This window comes from Perca fluviatilis, chromosome 11 (assembly GCF_010015445.1).
Source record: "Perca fluviatilis chromosome 11, GENO_Pfluv_1.0, whole genome shotgun sequence".
Taxonomy (NCBI): domain Eukaryota; kingdom Metazoa; phylum Chordata; class Actinopteri; order Perciformes; family Percidae; genus Perca; species Perca fluviatilis.
The window spans coordinates 9,565,327-9,582,503 of NC_053122.1; the positions used below are offsets into that span (position 1 = coordinate 9,565,327).

At 39.7% G+C, this 17,177-nt stretch overlaps 1 protein-coding gene across 3 annotated transcripts; it reads left to right on the forward strand.

The window, feature by feature from the left end:
• The first annotated feature begins 1,413 nt into the window (after positions 1-1,413).
• Positions 1,414-15,886, forward strand: LOC120567806 (myosin-7-like). 3 transcript variants are annotated; one of them, XM_039814848.1, is made up of 38 exons: positions 1,414-1,487; positions 1,826-1,894; positions 1,994-2,201; positions 3,547-3,690; positions 4,021-4,177; positions 4,278-4,305; positions 4,417-4,522; positions 4,724-4,816; positions 4,937-5,000; positions 5,130-5,228; positions 5,388-5,491; positions 6,099-6,237; positions 6,329-6,447; positions 6,609-6,758; positions 6,841-7,011; positions 7,103-7,412; positions 7,502-7,578; positions 7,668-7,873; positions 7,963-8,086; positions 8,184-8,576; positions 8,655-8,897; positions 8,987-9,163; positions 9,259-9,404; positions 9,501-9,591; positions 9,682-10,071; positions 10,373-10,499; positions 10,583-10,701; positions 10,795-10,991; positions 11,877-12,060; positions 12,205-12,370; positions 12,450-12,574; positions 13,237-13,545; positions 13,629-13,832; positions 13,930-14,226; positions 14,328-14,432; positions 14,528-14,623; positions 14,713-14,847; positions 15,065-15,886. In XM_039814848.1, exons 3-38 carry the CDS (start codon positions 2,001-2,003, stop codon positions 15,083-15,085), a joined length of 5,817 nt encoding a protein of 1,938 aa, XP_039670782.1. In that variant the 5' UTR covers positions 1,414-1,487; positions 1,826-1,894; positions 1,994-2,000; the 3' UTR covers positions 15,086-15,886. The 3 variants fall into 3 exon arrangements, with proteins under 3 accessions (XP_039670782.1, XP_039670783.1, XP_039670784.1); XM_039814849.1 differs by having other exon boundaries at positions 1,429-1,487; positions 1,840-1,894; XM_039814850.1 differs by lacking the exon at positions 1,414-1,487 and having other exon boundaries at positions 1,854-1,894; positions 1,999-2,201.
• The last annotated feature ends 1,291 nt before the right edge of the window (positions 15,887-17,177 follow it).

The following is a 17,177-nucleotide window of genomic DNA, read 5'->3' on the forward strand; positions in this document are numbered from 1 at the left end:
TTTTCATGAATAATGCATGAATGAATGTTAAAGGCTTAATAATAGAAGTCATGACTTCTTTAATTAAGAAGGTGCCAATTTAATCTTGACCAGGAGCTGATTATTTAAATTCTAATATATCATTCACCTCCTTTAAGTCAGGCGGCTCAAAATTACTAAAAGAAGTAAAAGAAACCTTTATATAATCTAATGGATTAATAACTTTTGTATCAAATATGCTATTGGCAAGAGATGGGCCAACACTTGAAAAGAAATCATTAAACCTACAACATATATCAAATTAGGATTCGTCCAGCTGAGCCGCATGAAATTGAAGCAACATCATCAACACGACACTCGCTGGATCCTTTTTATCGACAACGATGTCTGCACTTGTCGAATGTACTGTATAGTGAACAGCTTAGTTTTGCAGGCTGCCATTTTTTTTTTAAATTGCGGTCACTATAGACTGTAACTTAATTAAAAATGGCGGTTTGTACCGGATGTCCTGTGTGGCGCTAGTGACATATTCTCTCTGACCGATCAGTGGTCTGCAGTGTTTTATCTCCACCTTCTAGTATCAGCTCAGCTGTCTCACAACCTCAACCAAGTTGTACCAAAAACGTACCAGCTACCAGGTACTATCCACGACTTTTTCTAATAGAAAAAAACTAAATCTCCCAAAAAGTTGAAATACTAAAAAAGGGATTCTGATTGTTGCATTTATTAATAGTTATTTTAATTTGTTAAAAGAGTCAAAATAGTTTAAGTCTATTGTGGAGATAAACCCCTTGAGATGAACCATCCTGTTTTCAAGACAGACTTAGTAAACTGTAAATAGAAGCAGTTTCTCCTACTGTTCCTATTTACCGCACTAAGATTTTCTGCTGTTTCAGGCTGTGCATGAGATTTGTTTTTCAGAGCAAAAAAACTAATTCCCAGAACCCACTGATCCCAGTTGCACACAAACCAAATACTGTGGCTATTAGTGTGCAGAAACAGATTGATAAATAAATAATTACACGTGAATTTGATATAAAAGAAATAGGCAATTTTGTTAGTTTTATTTATAATTTTTTTACCTATAGGTATCAATTCATACCTTTGTTGTTACACTTGCACAATAAATAGAATCTAGTTTCTGTTCTCTTAGAGATAAAAGGCTGGCGACAGGCGAGTTATCCAAGAGAAAGTTCCTGGCACTGTTCCCAAAAAATCACATTATTTGGACGTGAGCAGAGAGAGCAGCCAGACATCATGAGAGCCTTATCATAAGTGATGAAAGTGATGGCGATGACCACAATGTGTGTGTGTGTATGTGTGTGTGTGTGTGTGGGTGTGAGGGTAAAGGGGTATGTGTGAAGTAGTGTGATTGTTGAGATATGTGTGTGTGCGTGAGTGGGAAAGGGTGGTAACCTTGGCCTTGTAAAGCTGGGTTATCAGGGGTTATATATTTGATCCTTGCCTTCCCTACAGGTCTAGCAGCTGATCCTCTTCACCTGGCCTCTGTAAGTCTGCACAACTGGTTGTATTTTGAATTCTTGCTGTTTTTTATACTGTATTTTTCTGCTGTCTAAACTAAAGGTAAATCAATTTAAATATGTGATAGGAATGTACACCTTTTTTTAAATTTAAAGCATAGCTAATACAAGAGTGACATGCATAACAAGGTGTATAACATGTTTTTGTCAGATATACTTTTGAACATTTGATCTAACTAGTTTGAACTAATGATCCAAAATACTAGTAAGAAAGACCAGCGACCTGTTACTTTTTCAAATACTAATATAAGTAAGCAACTGTAATTCAGACATTTTACAATATCCTCACAATATCCTGATTATAGTTTACTCCCTTTAGGTCACTGGCATACTCTGAAGTCTGAGCTCACCTGTCATTGGAGCTGAATCCACTGGTAAATTCTCCTTTCCTTAGCAATTCATATTATAGAGTTAAAGACTGATATAAAAGACAAACGTTTTGTTATCACCTCTACTAACTGTGTGTACATTAGTGCAGCCATGGGGGATGCGGAGATGTCTGTGTTTGGGGCGGCTGCTCCGTACCTGAGGAAGTCGGACAAGGAGCGCATGGAGGCCTCCACGCGTCTCTTCGACATAAAGAAGGAATGCTTTGTCCCGGATCCAGTGGAGGAGTTTGTGAAGGCAACTATCAGCAGCCGAGATGGAGACAAGGTCACTGTAGAGACACAGAATGGGAAGGTTAGTGGTTTCATTTGACCATTCAGACATTTAGCTTATATCATTAACAACACATACGGTTTTGTTATCATAGTTGCAATGATACATTATTATTATTACTGCTATTGTTATCATCATCATTCTATTATCTTTACTGAAACTACTTTTATTATTAGTCATATTTCTATTATTATTATTATTATTATTATTATTATTATAATTGTTAGTATTATTATTGTTATAGGTTGGGTTGCTGAGCATTTCTGTCTCTCTCCCAACCCTCTCTCTCGCCTCTCACTTCCTATGTATCATTGTGTCATATGGATTGTTTATACTTTACTTTCATTATGCTGGTCTGTTCTGTACCTACCACTCTATTGCATGGCTGTCCGTCCTGGGAGAGGGATCCCTCCTCAATTGCTCTCCCTAAAGGTTTCTTTCTGTTTTTCCTCATCTGATGTTAGGGTCAAAGGATGTGGGTGTTCTGCTGTACAACCCTAACCCTAACCCTTCTGAGGCATATTTGTGATTTGTGATATTGAGCTATAATAAAATTGACTTTTGAAATGGAAAATTACTATCAACCCAAACCCTAACCTTAACAAGTCAACATGTATAAACTAAGTGTATTGCTGAAATACAGCACTTGCAATAATCTTGGGGTAACCAGAAGTAAAAGGCAGGCCATAAACAGAGTTTAAAATAACACATACATAAAATACATTATAAAATACATGTTTTGCCTTAATCTACCTAGAATGCCAAAAGTTAAGCACTGTCAAATCCAGAGACTGCTCCACTTCATTCTATAGTTCACTTGAAACCAATCTGTCCCAGAACGAAAACTGAATCCATCCTAACTGGGTCACTCCAATCACCAGGATCAATTAGAGCAGCACTGGAAACACATTAGCTGTGAGTGTCTATGTGAGAGTCCTTGTCTGGGAGCAAGTGATAATGTGAGAGTAACTCTATGTGTGATTCAAAGCATCTATCCTTGAGTGAGTGTAAATACAAATTCTATTGGGACCCTGAGTACCACTGCCATGAAAGAACCTCCAGTAAAGTGTGTGGTGAAACAAGGCATTGCTGCCATCTGCCATGTGTGGCATGCTTTGTAACATTACACAAGCTGTATAATAGGGTAGCACGTGCATGCATGTTAACAAAATCAATGAATGTTTGGCTTACTTACTTACTTATAAGATATTTTTGTTTTTTTCCCTTTATTATAACAGCTGAAGAGAGACAGGAAATGGGGGAGAGAGAGGGGGGATGACATGCAGCAAAGGGCCGGAGTGGAACCCTTGAAAATGTGACTATTACATACTGTATTAATCAGAAAAACTGCATTCATTTTCCTTAGACTGTGGTGGTCAAAGAGTCCCTGGTTCTGCAACAGAATCCTCCAAAGTTTGACAAGATCGAGGACATGGCCATGTTGACCTTCCTCCATGAACCAGCTGTGCTATTTAACCTCAAAGAGCGTTATGCAGCATGGATGATCTATGTGAGTAGTCTACAATCACATGAAAAAGATTTGTCAATAAACTGTACTGTGCACCTCTCAAAGCGTGGTTTGCTGAATGTGATAAAACAGTTGTTTACACGTATAGAAGATGAGATCATGGTTAATTTTGCTCCTATTCTTAAATAAATATTGGCATTAGTTCTTTCTTTAAGATGTAAACAAAAACAAAATAATGGACCAAAAAGTCAAAGGTACAAGAATGAGAAAATAGTGTGTCCAAAAGCTGAAATGATCAATATATAAAAACATAAAGCTTTAAATTACAGATGGTTGATGTGAGAACAGTTATATTTTTTCTGTGTTTCACAGACCTACTCTGGGCTCTTCTGTGTGACTGTCAACCCCTACAAGTGGCTGCCAGTCTACAACCAAGAGGTGGTTGTTGCCTATAGAGGAAAGAAGAGGGCTGAAGCTCCTCCTCATATCTTCTCCATCTCTGACAATGCATATCAGTACATGCTGTCAGGTAAAACCTAATACATTTAGATAACTTTTGTTATGTGTACTGTAATTATGCTGAATCTGATACTCACAAAATTATACTCTCTGCAAACTTGTTTTTGTAGACCGCGAAAACCAGTCAATTTTGATCACGTATGTAATGTCTTATTCTTGCAAAGCATATATGACACTAAATGCTCTGAAATAAAATCTTATTCTACATTATGCTACTGTATTTATTGATCATTGACTTTTCAATTGCAGTGGAGAATCTGGTGCAGGAAAGACTGTCAACACAAAGCGAGTCATCCAGTATTTTGCAAGTATTGCAGCTAGCGGTGTAAAGAAAGACCCCAATGCCAAGGACAAGGTAACTAATAAGCTCTGTCAAAGGTGTGAGTTGTGGAAGTTGACGTAACTATGAACTATTACCCCCTTTAACTGAAATGGAATAGATTTGCTTACTTGCTTGCTCAGTTTCAAAAACTGCCACCAGAGGTTGCTAAAGCCTCGCTGTGTAACTTTAAACATTTGTTACAGATTGAGCATATATAATGTTGCCTTTTGACAGGGTACCCTGGAGGATCAAATCATCCAGGCTAACCCTGCTCTGGAGGCCTTCGGGAATGCCAAGACCATCAGGAATGACAACTCCTCTAGATTTGTGAGTGTCTAATTTTTGTGTGACTAAATTGTGAATTATACATTTCCATGTATATAGTGGTAGTAGCAGATATCAAGGTTTCTTTAAAAATGCAAACTATAAACTACAATATATTTTCAGGGTAAATTCATCCGGATTCATTTTGATGCCAGGGGGAAGTTGGCCTCTGCTGATATTGAAACATGTAAGATCAAACACCCTTATCTAACATACACTAATACTTTTAATAATAATTTATTTATGTTTTACAACATAGGTCTAGAGTTGATTTTACATATGACATTTTTTCTTTCTTGTATTTTTCACTTTTCAGACCTTCTGGAGAAGTCTCGTGTGACCTTCCAGCTCAAGGCTGAAAGAGATTACCACATCTTTTACCAGATTCTCTCAAATAAGAAGCCTGAACTCCTGGGTTAGTACAAGGCTATGATTCATTTGTGTCTCAGTGTTGGTTGGCCACCATGAAAAGAAAAATTGAAAAAATTAAAACCATGGCTGTCATTGGTGCTTTATTGCACTTGTGTGTCCATCTGTCTGACTTTGTCTGACACTCTCTCTCTCTGTCCTCCAGAGATGCTGTTGATCACAAATAATCCCTACGACTATGCCTTCATCTCTCAGGGGGAAACCCAAGTGGCCTCCATTGATGATGCAGAGGAATTGATGGCAACAGATGTCAGGCTCTCACTCATTCCTCTTTTTACAATATTACGTTAAACTCTAATCATTATGACTAAATGAGTTACACAGGTTTCATTCCAGAAACAAGCCAGTGTTCAAACAAAGCAGGGGGCTGTGTTTGTTAAGGTACCGGTGAGACAACGAAATGCAATCCAGGAAGTCCAGTTGGAGTAACAGATTAATGTGTTCAAAGACTTATCAGAAGCTAAAGCACTTCTTAGCTGTTTATAATACTCAGAGACAGGATTTTTACATTTTTTCATTCAAGGCTAGAGTCGGTTTGAACACGGTCTTTTGCTGAGTTCACACATACAGGTACAAAGTAGTTGTAGCTGTTTCTGACCTTTCATTAAGCTCTCTGTGTGTGTTGCGCTGATCACGCAATTTATGCTCTGACTGGACAGTTGCGTTCTGACGTAGACGTCAGACTACCCACGATGAAGTTGTTCATTTCTTATTGTACAGTTTGTTCACCGAGTACAGAATAGCTATTAAGGTAGCTTTTAAGGATTTAGAATTTTTTGAGTCCCAAATTTAGAATTTGGATCAAAACTATGTTACTTGCACAAATCTTGAGGAGTTATCATGTGCTCCTCCACAGAGTGCCTTTGATGTGTTGGGCTTTACTCAAGAGGAAAAGAACTCTGTGTACAAGCTGACTGGAGCCATCATGCATCATGGCAACATGAAGTTCAAGACCAAGCAGCGTGAAGAGCAGGCAGAGGCTGATGGCACTGAAGGTGAGAGAAGCTCTGTTTGTCATGCCCAGAACCAACAAGATAGATAATGGCGTTAGTAGGCAGTTTTACAGAATTCACTTTCCTGATTCAGATGCTGACAAAGTCGCATATCTGATGGGCCTGAACTCCGCGGACCTCATCAAGGGTCTCTGTCACCCAAGAGTCAAAGTAGGGAATGAGTGGGTCACCAAGGGACAAAATGTCGCTCAAGTAAGAATTACAAAAAAAGTCAACTTAAATCTTATACACAAAGTTTCTATAACCAATACAGGAATACATTCTGTTTTCTACAGTATATGGCAACATCTGCAGAGGCTAAAAAGCTGTATTCATTTATATGCTTTGTAATAGATATATTGTCTTTTTTCCAGGTGAACTATGCCATTGGAGCTCTATCCAAGGCCGTTTATGAAAAGATGTTCCTGTGGATGGTGATAAGAATCAACCAGTCACTGGAGACCAGGCAGCCTCGCCAATATTTCATCGGTGTGCTGGACATCGCTGGATTTGAGATCTTTGATGTAAATGATCTTATTAGCTCACATTTAACCAGCCCTCTTTCAACAAAATGGATAGAAAATCCTACATATTTTCTCTTTGCAGTACAACACCTTTGAGCAGCTGTGCATCAACTTCACCAATGAAAAACTGCAACAGTTTTTCAACCACCACATGTTTGTGCTGGAGCAGGAAGAGTACAAGAAGGAGGGCATTGAATGGACATTCATAGATTTTGGTATGGACTTGCAGGCCTGCATTGACCTGATTGAAAAGGTGAGCGACTGGACTATGTTTAGCCGTACGTACCGATTTATTGAAAATATTATGATTAATTTTTAAATGACTCATATTTTTGTCCCTTCAGCCCATGGGTATCATGTCCATCCTTGAAGAGGAGTGCATGTTCCCCAAAGCTTCTGATACCACCTTTAAAACTAAGCTCTATGACAACCATCTGGGGAAATCCGCCAACTTCCAGAAGCCCAGAGTTGTTAAAGGGAAACCAGAGGCTCATTTTGCCCTGATGCATTATGCTGGAACTGTTGATTATAATATCAACAACTGGCTGGTGAAGAACAAGGATCCTCTGAATGAGACCGTTGTAGGACTCTACCAGAAGTCTAATCTCAAGGTGTTATCTGTCCTCTTCGTAAATTATGCTGGAGCAGAAGCAGGTACCCTAACGTGAATATCTTGATTGGAAATTCTACATTTATTTTTGTCTAGCTATAAGGTTACATTTTCAGGTTATTTTTCTGAACAGTTTTGGGTGATGGTGAAGCCAAAAAAGAGAAGAAGAAGAAGGGATCATCATTTCAGACTGTGTCCGCTCTTCATAGGGTATTGTGTATGACATTTTTGGTATTTTTGCATAATATTGATGCTATAAAAGTCAGTATTTATAAATGTATGCTTCATCATATTAAAAGGAAAACCTGAACAAGCTGATGACCAACTTGAGGTCGACTCACCCTCACTTTGTACGCTGCATCATCCCCAATGAGACCAAGACTCCTGGGGCCATGGAGAACCCTCTGGTGATGCACCAGCTGCGCTGTAATGGTGTGCTGGAAGGCATCAGGATCTGCAGAAAGGGCTTCCCCAACAGGATCCTCTATGGAGATTTCAAACAGAGGTATTATGCGATTTAAGTCAAATACTGTATAATTTCAAACAGAAGTTAAATATTATTCTCCAAAATACTTTTTGTTTTTTGTTTCCCAGATATCGCATCCTGAATCCTGCTGCCATCCCTGAGGGTCAGTTCATGGACAGCAGGAAGGGAGCTGAGAAACTTCTGGGTTCTCTGGATATTGATCACAATCAGTACAAGTTTGGACATACCAAGGTATCATCTGAAGTTGTTCTGATATTGGGATAAGTGAAACATCCCAGAAAGAGATGAAGAAGATAGCCAAAATTTAAATACCCATCTGTGTTGTTAGGTGTTCTTCAAGGCTGGTTTACTGGGTCTGCTTGAGGAGATGAGAGATGAGCGTCTCTCCAAAATCATCACTGGTATTCAAGCCAGATCCCGTGGTCTTTTGTCTCGTATTGAGTATCAGAAGATGGTAGAACGCAGAGAAGCATTATTAGTGATCCAATGGAATGTCCGTTCATTTATGGGGGTCAAGAATTGGCCCTGGATGAAGCTGTTCTTCAAGATCAAACCGTTGTTGAGATCTGCTGAGGCAGAAAAGGAGATGGCAAACATGAAGGAAGAATTCCTGAAGCTGAAGGAGGCTTACGCAAAATCTGAAGCTCGTAGAAAGGAACTAGAGGAGAAAATGGTTTCTCTTCTTCAAGAGAAGAATGACCTGCAACTTCAAGTTCAAGCGGTGAGAATGCCACTATACTGACATTTTCCTTTGAACGTGTCATTAAGTTATGTGCTAATGAGATTGAATGTTTGGCAGGAGCAAGATAATCTTTGTGATGCTGAAGAAAGATGTGAGGGGCTGATCAAAAACAAGATTCAGCTGGAGGCAAAAGCCAAAGAGCTGACAGAAAGACTGGAGGATGAGGAGGAGATGAATGCTGAACTGACTGCCAAGAAGAGGAAGCTGGAGGATGAGTGCTCTGAGCTGAAGAAAGACATTGATGACTTAGAGTTAACTCTGGCTAAAGTGGAGAAAGAGAAGCATGCCACAGAGAACAAGGTACAGTATGACATCTAACTTAACCTTAATTTGTTTCAGATCAGCAACTTAACAAGGCATCCAGTAACTCATCTTTTCTTGGTTCACAGGTGAAGAACCTGGCCGAAGAGATGGCTGCTCTGGATGAAATCATTGCTAAGTTGACCAAAGAAAAGAAAGCCTTACAGGAAGCTCATCAGCAAACGCTGGATGATCTGCAGAGTGAAGAAGACAAAGTCAACACTCTGACCAAGGCCAAGACCAAGCTGGAGCAGCAAGTGGATGATGTAAGAATCCATATCAAAATTGTACTACTTAGATTATATTGTAAGTATTAAAAAAATGATTCACAAATGTTGTAATCAAATGTATTTGCATTAAGCTTGAAGGATCTCTTGAGCAAGAGAAGAAGATTCGAATGGACCTTGAGAGAGCTAAGAGAAAGCTGGAGGGAGACTTAAAGTTGACCCAGGAGACTGTAATGGATTTAGAAAATGATAAGCAACAGCTGGAGGAGCGCCTGAAAAAGTACAAATTCATCATGACATTGTTCATTCTGTATGGTCATTTAATATTGTGAATGCAGTTTTATTTGGCTAACACTAATCAAACAAAATTCTGCAGGAAAGACTTTGAGGTCAGCCAGCTAAACAGCAAAATTGAAGATGAGCAGACCATGACCATTCAACTCCAGAAGAAGATAAAAGAGCTGCAGGTACAAATGTGAACTAGTGGCTGTGAATGAATTACATACAATAGCATTTTTCCCAAAGTATTACCACATTTAAACATGTTGCTCTACTAGGCCCGCATTGAGGAGCTGGAAGAAGAGCTTGAGGCAGAGAGAGCTGCCAGAGCCAAGGTGGAGAAGCAGAGAGCAGACTTGGCCAGAGAGCTGGAGGAGATCAGTGAGAGGCTGGAGGAGGCTGGTGGAGCAACATCTGCTCAGATTGAGATGAACAAGAAGAGGGAGGCTGAGTTCCTTAAACTTCGCAGAGACCTTGAAGAGGCCACTCTGCAGCATGAAGCCACTGCTGCCACACTCAGGAAGAAACAAGCTGACAGTGTGGCTGACCTGGGAGAGCAGATTGACAACCTGCAGAGAGTCAAGCAGAAACTGGAGAAGGAGAAGAGCGAGCTCAGACTGGAGCTGGATGATGTGGTCTCCAATATGGAACACGTAGCTAAGTCTAAGGTATGTGCGCATCAAGTTGCTCAGGTACATTTCCACACTGGTGGAACTGACAACCTGGTAGTTAACTAAATGATGACAGTTTAATACATAGAGGTGATGCAACATCAGTAAACTGTGAACATGAACACTTCCAACTTAAATGTGTTGTTCTTATTAGGATAGGTGGACGAGACGAGCTAGATTTAAAATTAAGTCTTCTATCCCTCAAATCAGCAAAGTAGTGAATACATGTCTAGAGATGTCTAATGTTGTAAAGTAGTAAACAATGCCTGTAAACTATATGGTATATTTCCTATATAAGATTAACTTGGAAAAGACCTGCAGAACTTTGGAGGATCAAATGAATGAATACAGGACCAGGTGTGATGAATATCAGAGATCCGTTAATGACTACACCACCCAGAAAGCCAAGCTTCAAGCTGAGAATGGTCAGTGATTCGCTTTGCACTTGAAATAATAAATGTGTTTAATGTGGAACAATGCAATTCTAAAACTTATTTTACCTCTCTAGATGACTTTTCAAGACAGCTGGAGGAGAAAGAATCTCTTATTTCTCAGCTGACCAGAGGAAAGAATTCCTACAATCAACAACTTGAAGATCTAAAAAGACAACTAGAGGAGGAAATAAAGGTATGAAAATGCCAAAATGTATTATTTTATCTCTACGTTTCAAAACTACTTGCATGTCCAAGAGAAATACCCACATTATCAATATTTATCCAGGCCAAGAATGCGTTAGCCCATGCAGTGCAGTCTGCTCGTCATGACTGTGACCTGCTCAGGGAGCAGTATGAGGAGGAGCAGGAGGCCAAGGCTGAATTGCAGCGAGGCATGTCCAAGGCCAACTCTGAGGTGGCTCAGTGGAGAACCAAGTACGAAACTGATGCCATCCAGAGAACCGAGGAACTGGAGGAGGCCAAGTGAGTCTAGTACATACAAGGACATTAATCCAAAATATGATGTAAGATAAAGCCTTAAGGAATTTTGGTATTTTTCAACCTGTAAACTATTTACCCATGTGTTTGTGTCTAAGTGACTAATAGGAACAAGAATTGTTTAAATCGTCCACTTTTAAGCGAGAGCCCTGCAGCTGTTAGCCGCGAACTGGGCTGCAAAGTAAACATATGGGGCAATGATCACTGTCAATGTACGTCAACTTAAAGTGCTGTTTTGCTACTGACACGCTCAGATTGTCATTATAAATGTTTGACTACATTATGGAAATCGTAAATGTGCAAACACAAACCATTGATTTTATTGAAAATCTTTCAGACAACACTCTAACACATGGTACGCTTTCTGTACTCCAACAAGTCACCTCTCGCTAGATTTCAGAACTGGACTTTACCATCTTTCAATTATGTTGTCAGACACTTATCTAAGCCTGTCAGTGGCAAAAACAAGCACTTTTAGTGGATGTAAACTGACAGTGACAAAAACAAACACTTTTTGTCGATGTAAACTGACTGACAGAATCGAAATCGAAAAAGTAAAATGACTATCATCCTCATGACAGTCCATGGGATAATCAACCATTGCGCAACACCTTTTGAGTTTCCTTTAAAGACAATAAACCGCAGTGAAAGTCAGCTTCAACAAACCGGTGTGCTTGTATGAATATGGCAGCCGTAGATTTGAAATTATTCTTGTAAAAATCATGTTTATTTGGAAAGCTGTAGGAGGCTCAGGCAGCTTGCCCCAATATACAATGTTTTATATCTTCAGTTTGAATAAAGCCGGGCACCTTCGCTGCATGTCATTCCACATCTCAACCGCCTTAATTTGGAACTTGTTTTGATTTTTAGAAAGAAGCTGGCTCAGCGTCTGCAGGATGCTGAGGAGGCTGTGGAAGCAGTGAATGCTAAATGTTCGTCTCTGGAGAAGACCAAACACAGGCTGCAGAATGAGATTGAAGATCTCATGGTGGATGTGGAGAGGTCTAATGCTGCTGCTGCTGCTCTGGACAAGAAGCAAAGAAACTTTGACAAAGTATATCAGTATTAACCTGGGGTTTCAAAAATATTGTTACAGTGCAAAAAGAGTCTCCTCAAATAATCACCTTTGCCAAAACTGTAGAGAGCTTGACGTGGTGATTTAAACTTAAAATTGTAAAACTTGTATCTCAATGTCCAGGTCCTGTCTGAGTGGAAACAGAAATATGAGGAGTGTCAGTGTGAGTTGGAGAGCTCTCAGAAGGAAGCCAGGTCTCTGAGCACTGAGCTCTTCAAATTGAAAAACTCCTATGAAGAGTGTCTAGACCAACTGGAGACCATGAAGAGAGAGAACAAGAATCTTCAGGGTAATATATCACTTAATGTGTCCAAACAAACAATAGACATTGCAGGTGCCAAATTAAGTACAATTACTTTCATTCACAGAGGAGATGTCTGACCTCACTGAGCAACTTGGTGAGGGAGGAAAAACCGTTCATGAGTTGGAAAAAGTCCGTAAGCAGATAGAGCAGGAAAAGAGTGAGATTCAGTCTGCCCTTGAGGAAGCAGAGGTAAGACTAAAACCTCAAAACCTCAGTTTCTCTCGTATGTATATGTATAGTTTACAAAATGAAGCTGTAATTTGGAGAATATTTGGAAATATATATGGTTTGACAAACTCCTTATGTCTATCTTAGGCAGTGGTGGAATGTAACTAAGTACATTTACTCAAGTATTGTACTTAAGTACAAATTTGAGGTACTTGTATTTTACTCAAGTCTTTTCTTTTCATGCCACTTTCTACTTCTACTCCACTACATTTCAGAGAGAAATATTGTACTTTTTACTCCACTACAGCTTTAGTTACTAGTTACTTTACAAATTAAGATTTTTGCACACAAAACACATTTATAGTTTATAAAATACAATGTTTTATTATAAATTAAACTACCTACCAATATAACGGCCTACAAGTCCCGCTGAAATGATTAGCTTATTAAACACAGTTTTATAGTTTTCATCGTTTCCAGTTTCTAAAATGTGAGTTTTTCTGCATTGAGTACTTTTACTTTTTAATACTTTAAGTAAATTTTCCTGATGATAATTACATACTTTTACTTAAGTAACATTTCCAATGCAGGACTTTTACTTGTAACAGAGTACTTTTACAGTGTGGTGTTATAAATGTTACTTAAGTAGTGGATCTGAATACTTCTTCCACCACTGATCTTAGGGTACTCTTGAGCATGAGGAGGGTAAGATTCTAAGAGCCCAGCTTGAGTTCAACCAAATGAAGGCAGACATGGAGCGTAAACTAGCTGAGAAAGATGAGGAGATGGAGCAGTGCAAGAGGAACCTGCAGAGGATGATAGACACACTGCAGAGCTCCCTTGAGGCTGAGTGTCGCAGCAGGAATGAGGCTCTCCGTTTGAAGAAGAAGATGGAGGGAGACCTCAATGAGATGGAGATCCAGCTAAGCCAGTCAAACAGGCAGGCAGCTGAGGCCCAGAAACACCTCAAATCGGTTCATGCACATTTGAAGGTAAAAAAGGGGACATGCCTCTCATTTTTGCTGGCATCATTACTATGGTATCTTTATAACCGGAGGCTTTGAACATTTTCCAGGATGCTCAGCTCCAGCTAGATGACTCTCTTCGATCCAATGATGATCTGAAAGAAAACAATGCCATAGTTGAGAGACGCAACACCCTTCTTCAGGCCGAAGTGGAGGAGCTCAGGTCTGCTCTGGAGCAAACTGAGAGAGGTCGCAAACTTGCTGAGCAAGAGCTGCTGGATGTTACTGAAAGGGTGCAGCTACTGCACTCACAGGTATGGCAGATGCTAGACTTCTAACGTTTTTTAAATGCATTTTACATGTTCCTCTAGTACATTGTATAACGGAATTACCTTTATTGTACTATAAAAGAACACCAGCCTGATGAATCACAAGAAGAAGCTGGAGGCTGATACAGTCCAACTTCAGACAGAAGTAGAAGATGCGGTGCAGGAGTGCAGAAACACAGAGGAGAAGGCTAAGAAGGCCATTACTGATGCTGCCATGATGGCAGAGGAGCTGAAGAAAGAGCAGGACACCAGTGCTCACCTGGAGCGTATGAAGAAGAACATGGAGCAAACCATCAAAGACCTGCAGCACCGTCTGGATGAAGCTGAACAGATCGCCATGAAGGGAGGCAAGAAGCAGGTGCAGAAGCTCGAGGCCAGGGTGAGTAACTCTTTCCAGTTTGAGATGCCTGTTGTTTTTTTTAGCAGTTATGTTGAATAAGTTATTGGGACTGTTATCTAAAGAATATTGTCCCTGACCAGGTGAGGGAACTGGAAAATGAGGTGGAAATGGAGCAGAAGAAAAGCATTGAAGCTGTGAAGGGCATCCGTAAATATGAGCGCCGTATCAAAGAACTTACCTATCAGGTTTGTAGCATGTAGCTAGCTTCATTAATCTGCATGTGTGGTTAAAGTTCTTTTAAAGGAAATTAACTTTGTAACCTTGTGTCTTATTTTCACAGACTGAGGAGGACCGCAAGAATATTGCCCGACTCCAAGATCTGGTAGATAAGCTGCAGCTGAAAGTGAAAGCCTACAAGAGATCTGCTGAGGAGGCTGTAAGTGTGGAAATGTGTGAAGTGAGGTCTTTATTTGGCTTCTTCCCCTGTCAATGTGTAACTATGTTTCTTTTATTTATCCTAAACAGGAGGAACAGGCTAACATTCATCTTGGCAAGTTCCGCAAACTACAGCACGAGATGGAGGAAGCTGAAGAGAGAGCGGACATTGCTGAGTCTCAGGTCAACAAGCTGCGGGCCAAGAGCCGTGATGCTGGCTCCAAGGTTTGAAGCATGCACAGCATCTGAGCCTGACACGTGCTGCCCTCTGTTGGCTGCATTTAACATGCTGCTTTGCTATTCATGTATTAGTACAAATAAATGTTGGTTTATATAAGTGTGTAAATTAATGCATTGCTTTGTGGCACTGAAGCAATACTAATCTGAAGAACTAACAGCTTTTTCTCTTTTTCTTTCTTTCCAACTTCCACGGCTGTAACAGAAAGGCTTTGATGAGGAGTGAAGCTTCGGAGCCTGAAGAAATCCTTTTACCTTAGATATACGACTAGTATTAGGCCCACAATCTGAGATTGTGAGAATAAAGTTGTAATTTAATTAGAATAAAATCACAATATTTTAGGAATGAAGTCGTAATTTATGTGAAACAGGTCGAGATTTTCATACTCTCTCGTAGCAAACAGATGAGAGCAGTCTATCTTTTATGTGTCGAATGAATGATGTTTTACTAATAAGCAACTTATTTTATTATCAGAGAAAATAAAAGCAGTTACATCATGTATGATAACTAGTCAATAACCAGATGTGTTTTAAAGGAGCAGCTGTAGTACAGCAGAGCTTAGTCATGGCATCAGAATGTGATTAAAGCTAAATGGGCTCTATGTAAATGTGAAAGGCAGCCATAATCTACCTAAACTTTAGGCTGTTCTGCATAATGCTATTACTCAGCACTCAGCTGATGTGCTATATACCTGGGACACGACCATCGGACACACACCTAACCCTGAGACTCGATCTGGATGATACAAAGTTTGAGGAAGCGTTTGGGTTCTTCCCTTCACGGGAGGTGGAAAATTGAAACTTCAGTAGGCTACAGTAGCATATGTACTGTCAGGAAATGCTAAAACATGCACATGTAAACCAATCCATTTATGATTCAAAAGCAACCTCTTCTGTTCTTAGTTTATTCCTGAAATATTACGACTTTTTTCTTGTAATGTTATGCCCTAAGACTCAATCGTTTAGATAACCTCAACTATCACTATTCACAACCTGTAGTGCTTAATAAAATCTCATCAACATTGCACAACATTGTATTCTTTCATTTAAGAAATGATATAAAAAAAAATGAGTGGGTTCATGGAACAGGAAATACTGTATTCAATGTAACTTAAGTACTGACTGGTCAGTAGCACCAAATAAGTTACAGTAGGTTTATTGCGAATTACAAATATTATATATAATAAAGTAATACAACTTAGGTAACCAATATACATTGCCACCATCAATTTTTGTAAACTAAAGAGGACTGTCAATGTCATTATCTTTCTTTTCCATTAGGATAAGTGGAGTTAGATTTGAGGTAAATGATGATGTAAGCCAAGCGTCACTGTTGTGATAAGGCATCAGGAAGAGCAGAGGCCTAATCAGGAAAACTCAAAGGAACCGATGAAGTCGGGTGGCAGAGGGCCTAGAAGTGGGAAGTTGAGGTGGGGTGCATGCTAAAATAGAGAGAGATAAAACAAATCCCTTTTTCTTAAAATAGAGTTAAAGAAAGCCCACGAGCCTGGGCTGCAATGTCAACAATAAACCAATGCTCATACTCAGGCCTACCATAACACCATGCATAATCACTTGCAGCTGCTCAGTAAATACTTGTCCAAGCCTGCCTGTTCCTCCAAAGGGCTAGGAAGGATTTCAATGAATCAATAATCAAATATCTAGTTCATATACTGAAATACATCAAGAGAAAACTACACATTATAATTATTAATGTTCTTTTATACCCTGTACTAAGAGAGCTATCCTTACATGTTTGTCTAGAGCTTTGCCTTTCCGATGGTGCCAGGTCTCAGTCTTTGTTGCTGCTGGAGACTAAGTAATGATTTGGGGCAGGAGGAAAGAGGAGAGGGAAGCCACAGACTCCCACTGTGTGAAATTCAGGGAGTCCTGTCTCTTCTCTTATTACATGTCATGTCCCTAACTCCCTGAGCGGACAAGCAGGTATCCATTAGCTAATGAGAGCATATTCACACCTATGGCGAGAGAGGTGCACCACATACAGCACAGTATGTGTTGAGGATTAGCAGCATGATTAACAGGACATCTGAGCCCATGCTTGAATGAATAAGAGTACTGACCAAAGATGGAACAATTCACAGCCTCTATAATTAGACCACCTTTAACATGGTATGATGAAATGATGCTTAAGGTCTAATCTCAGGAGTTAAAAGCAATCATCTTTGACACTGTCATAACGTTTTTATACAAACAATCATATACTACTACCCCTGACTGGTCTTACACAATGATGAGTAAAGTCTCTGAAGAACTCTCTCCAGGGGAAATTCCTCTGATAATCATTGGCTTCTCCAGCA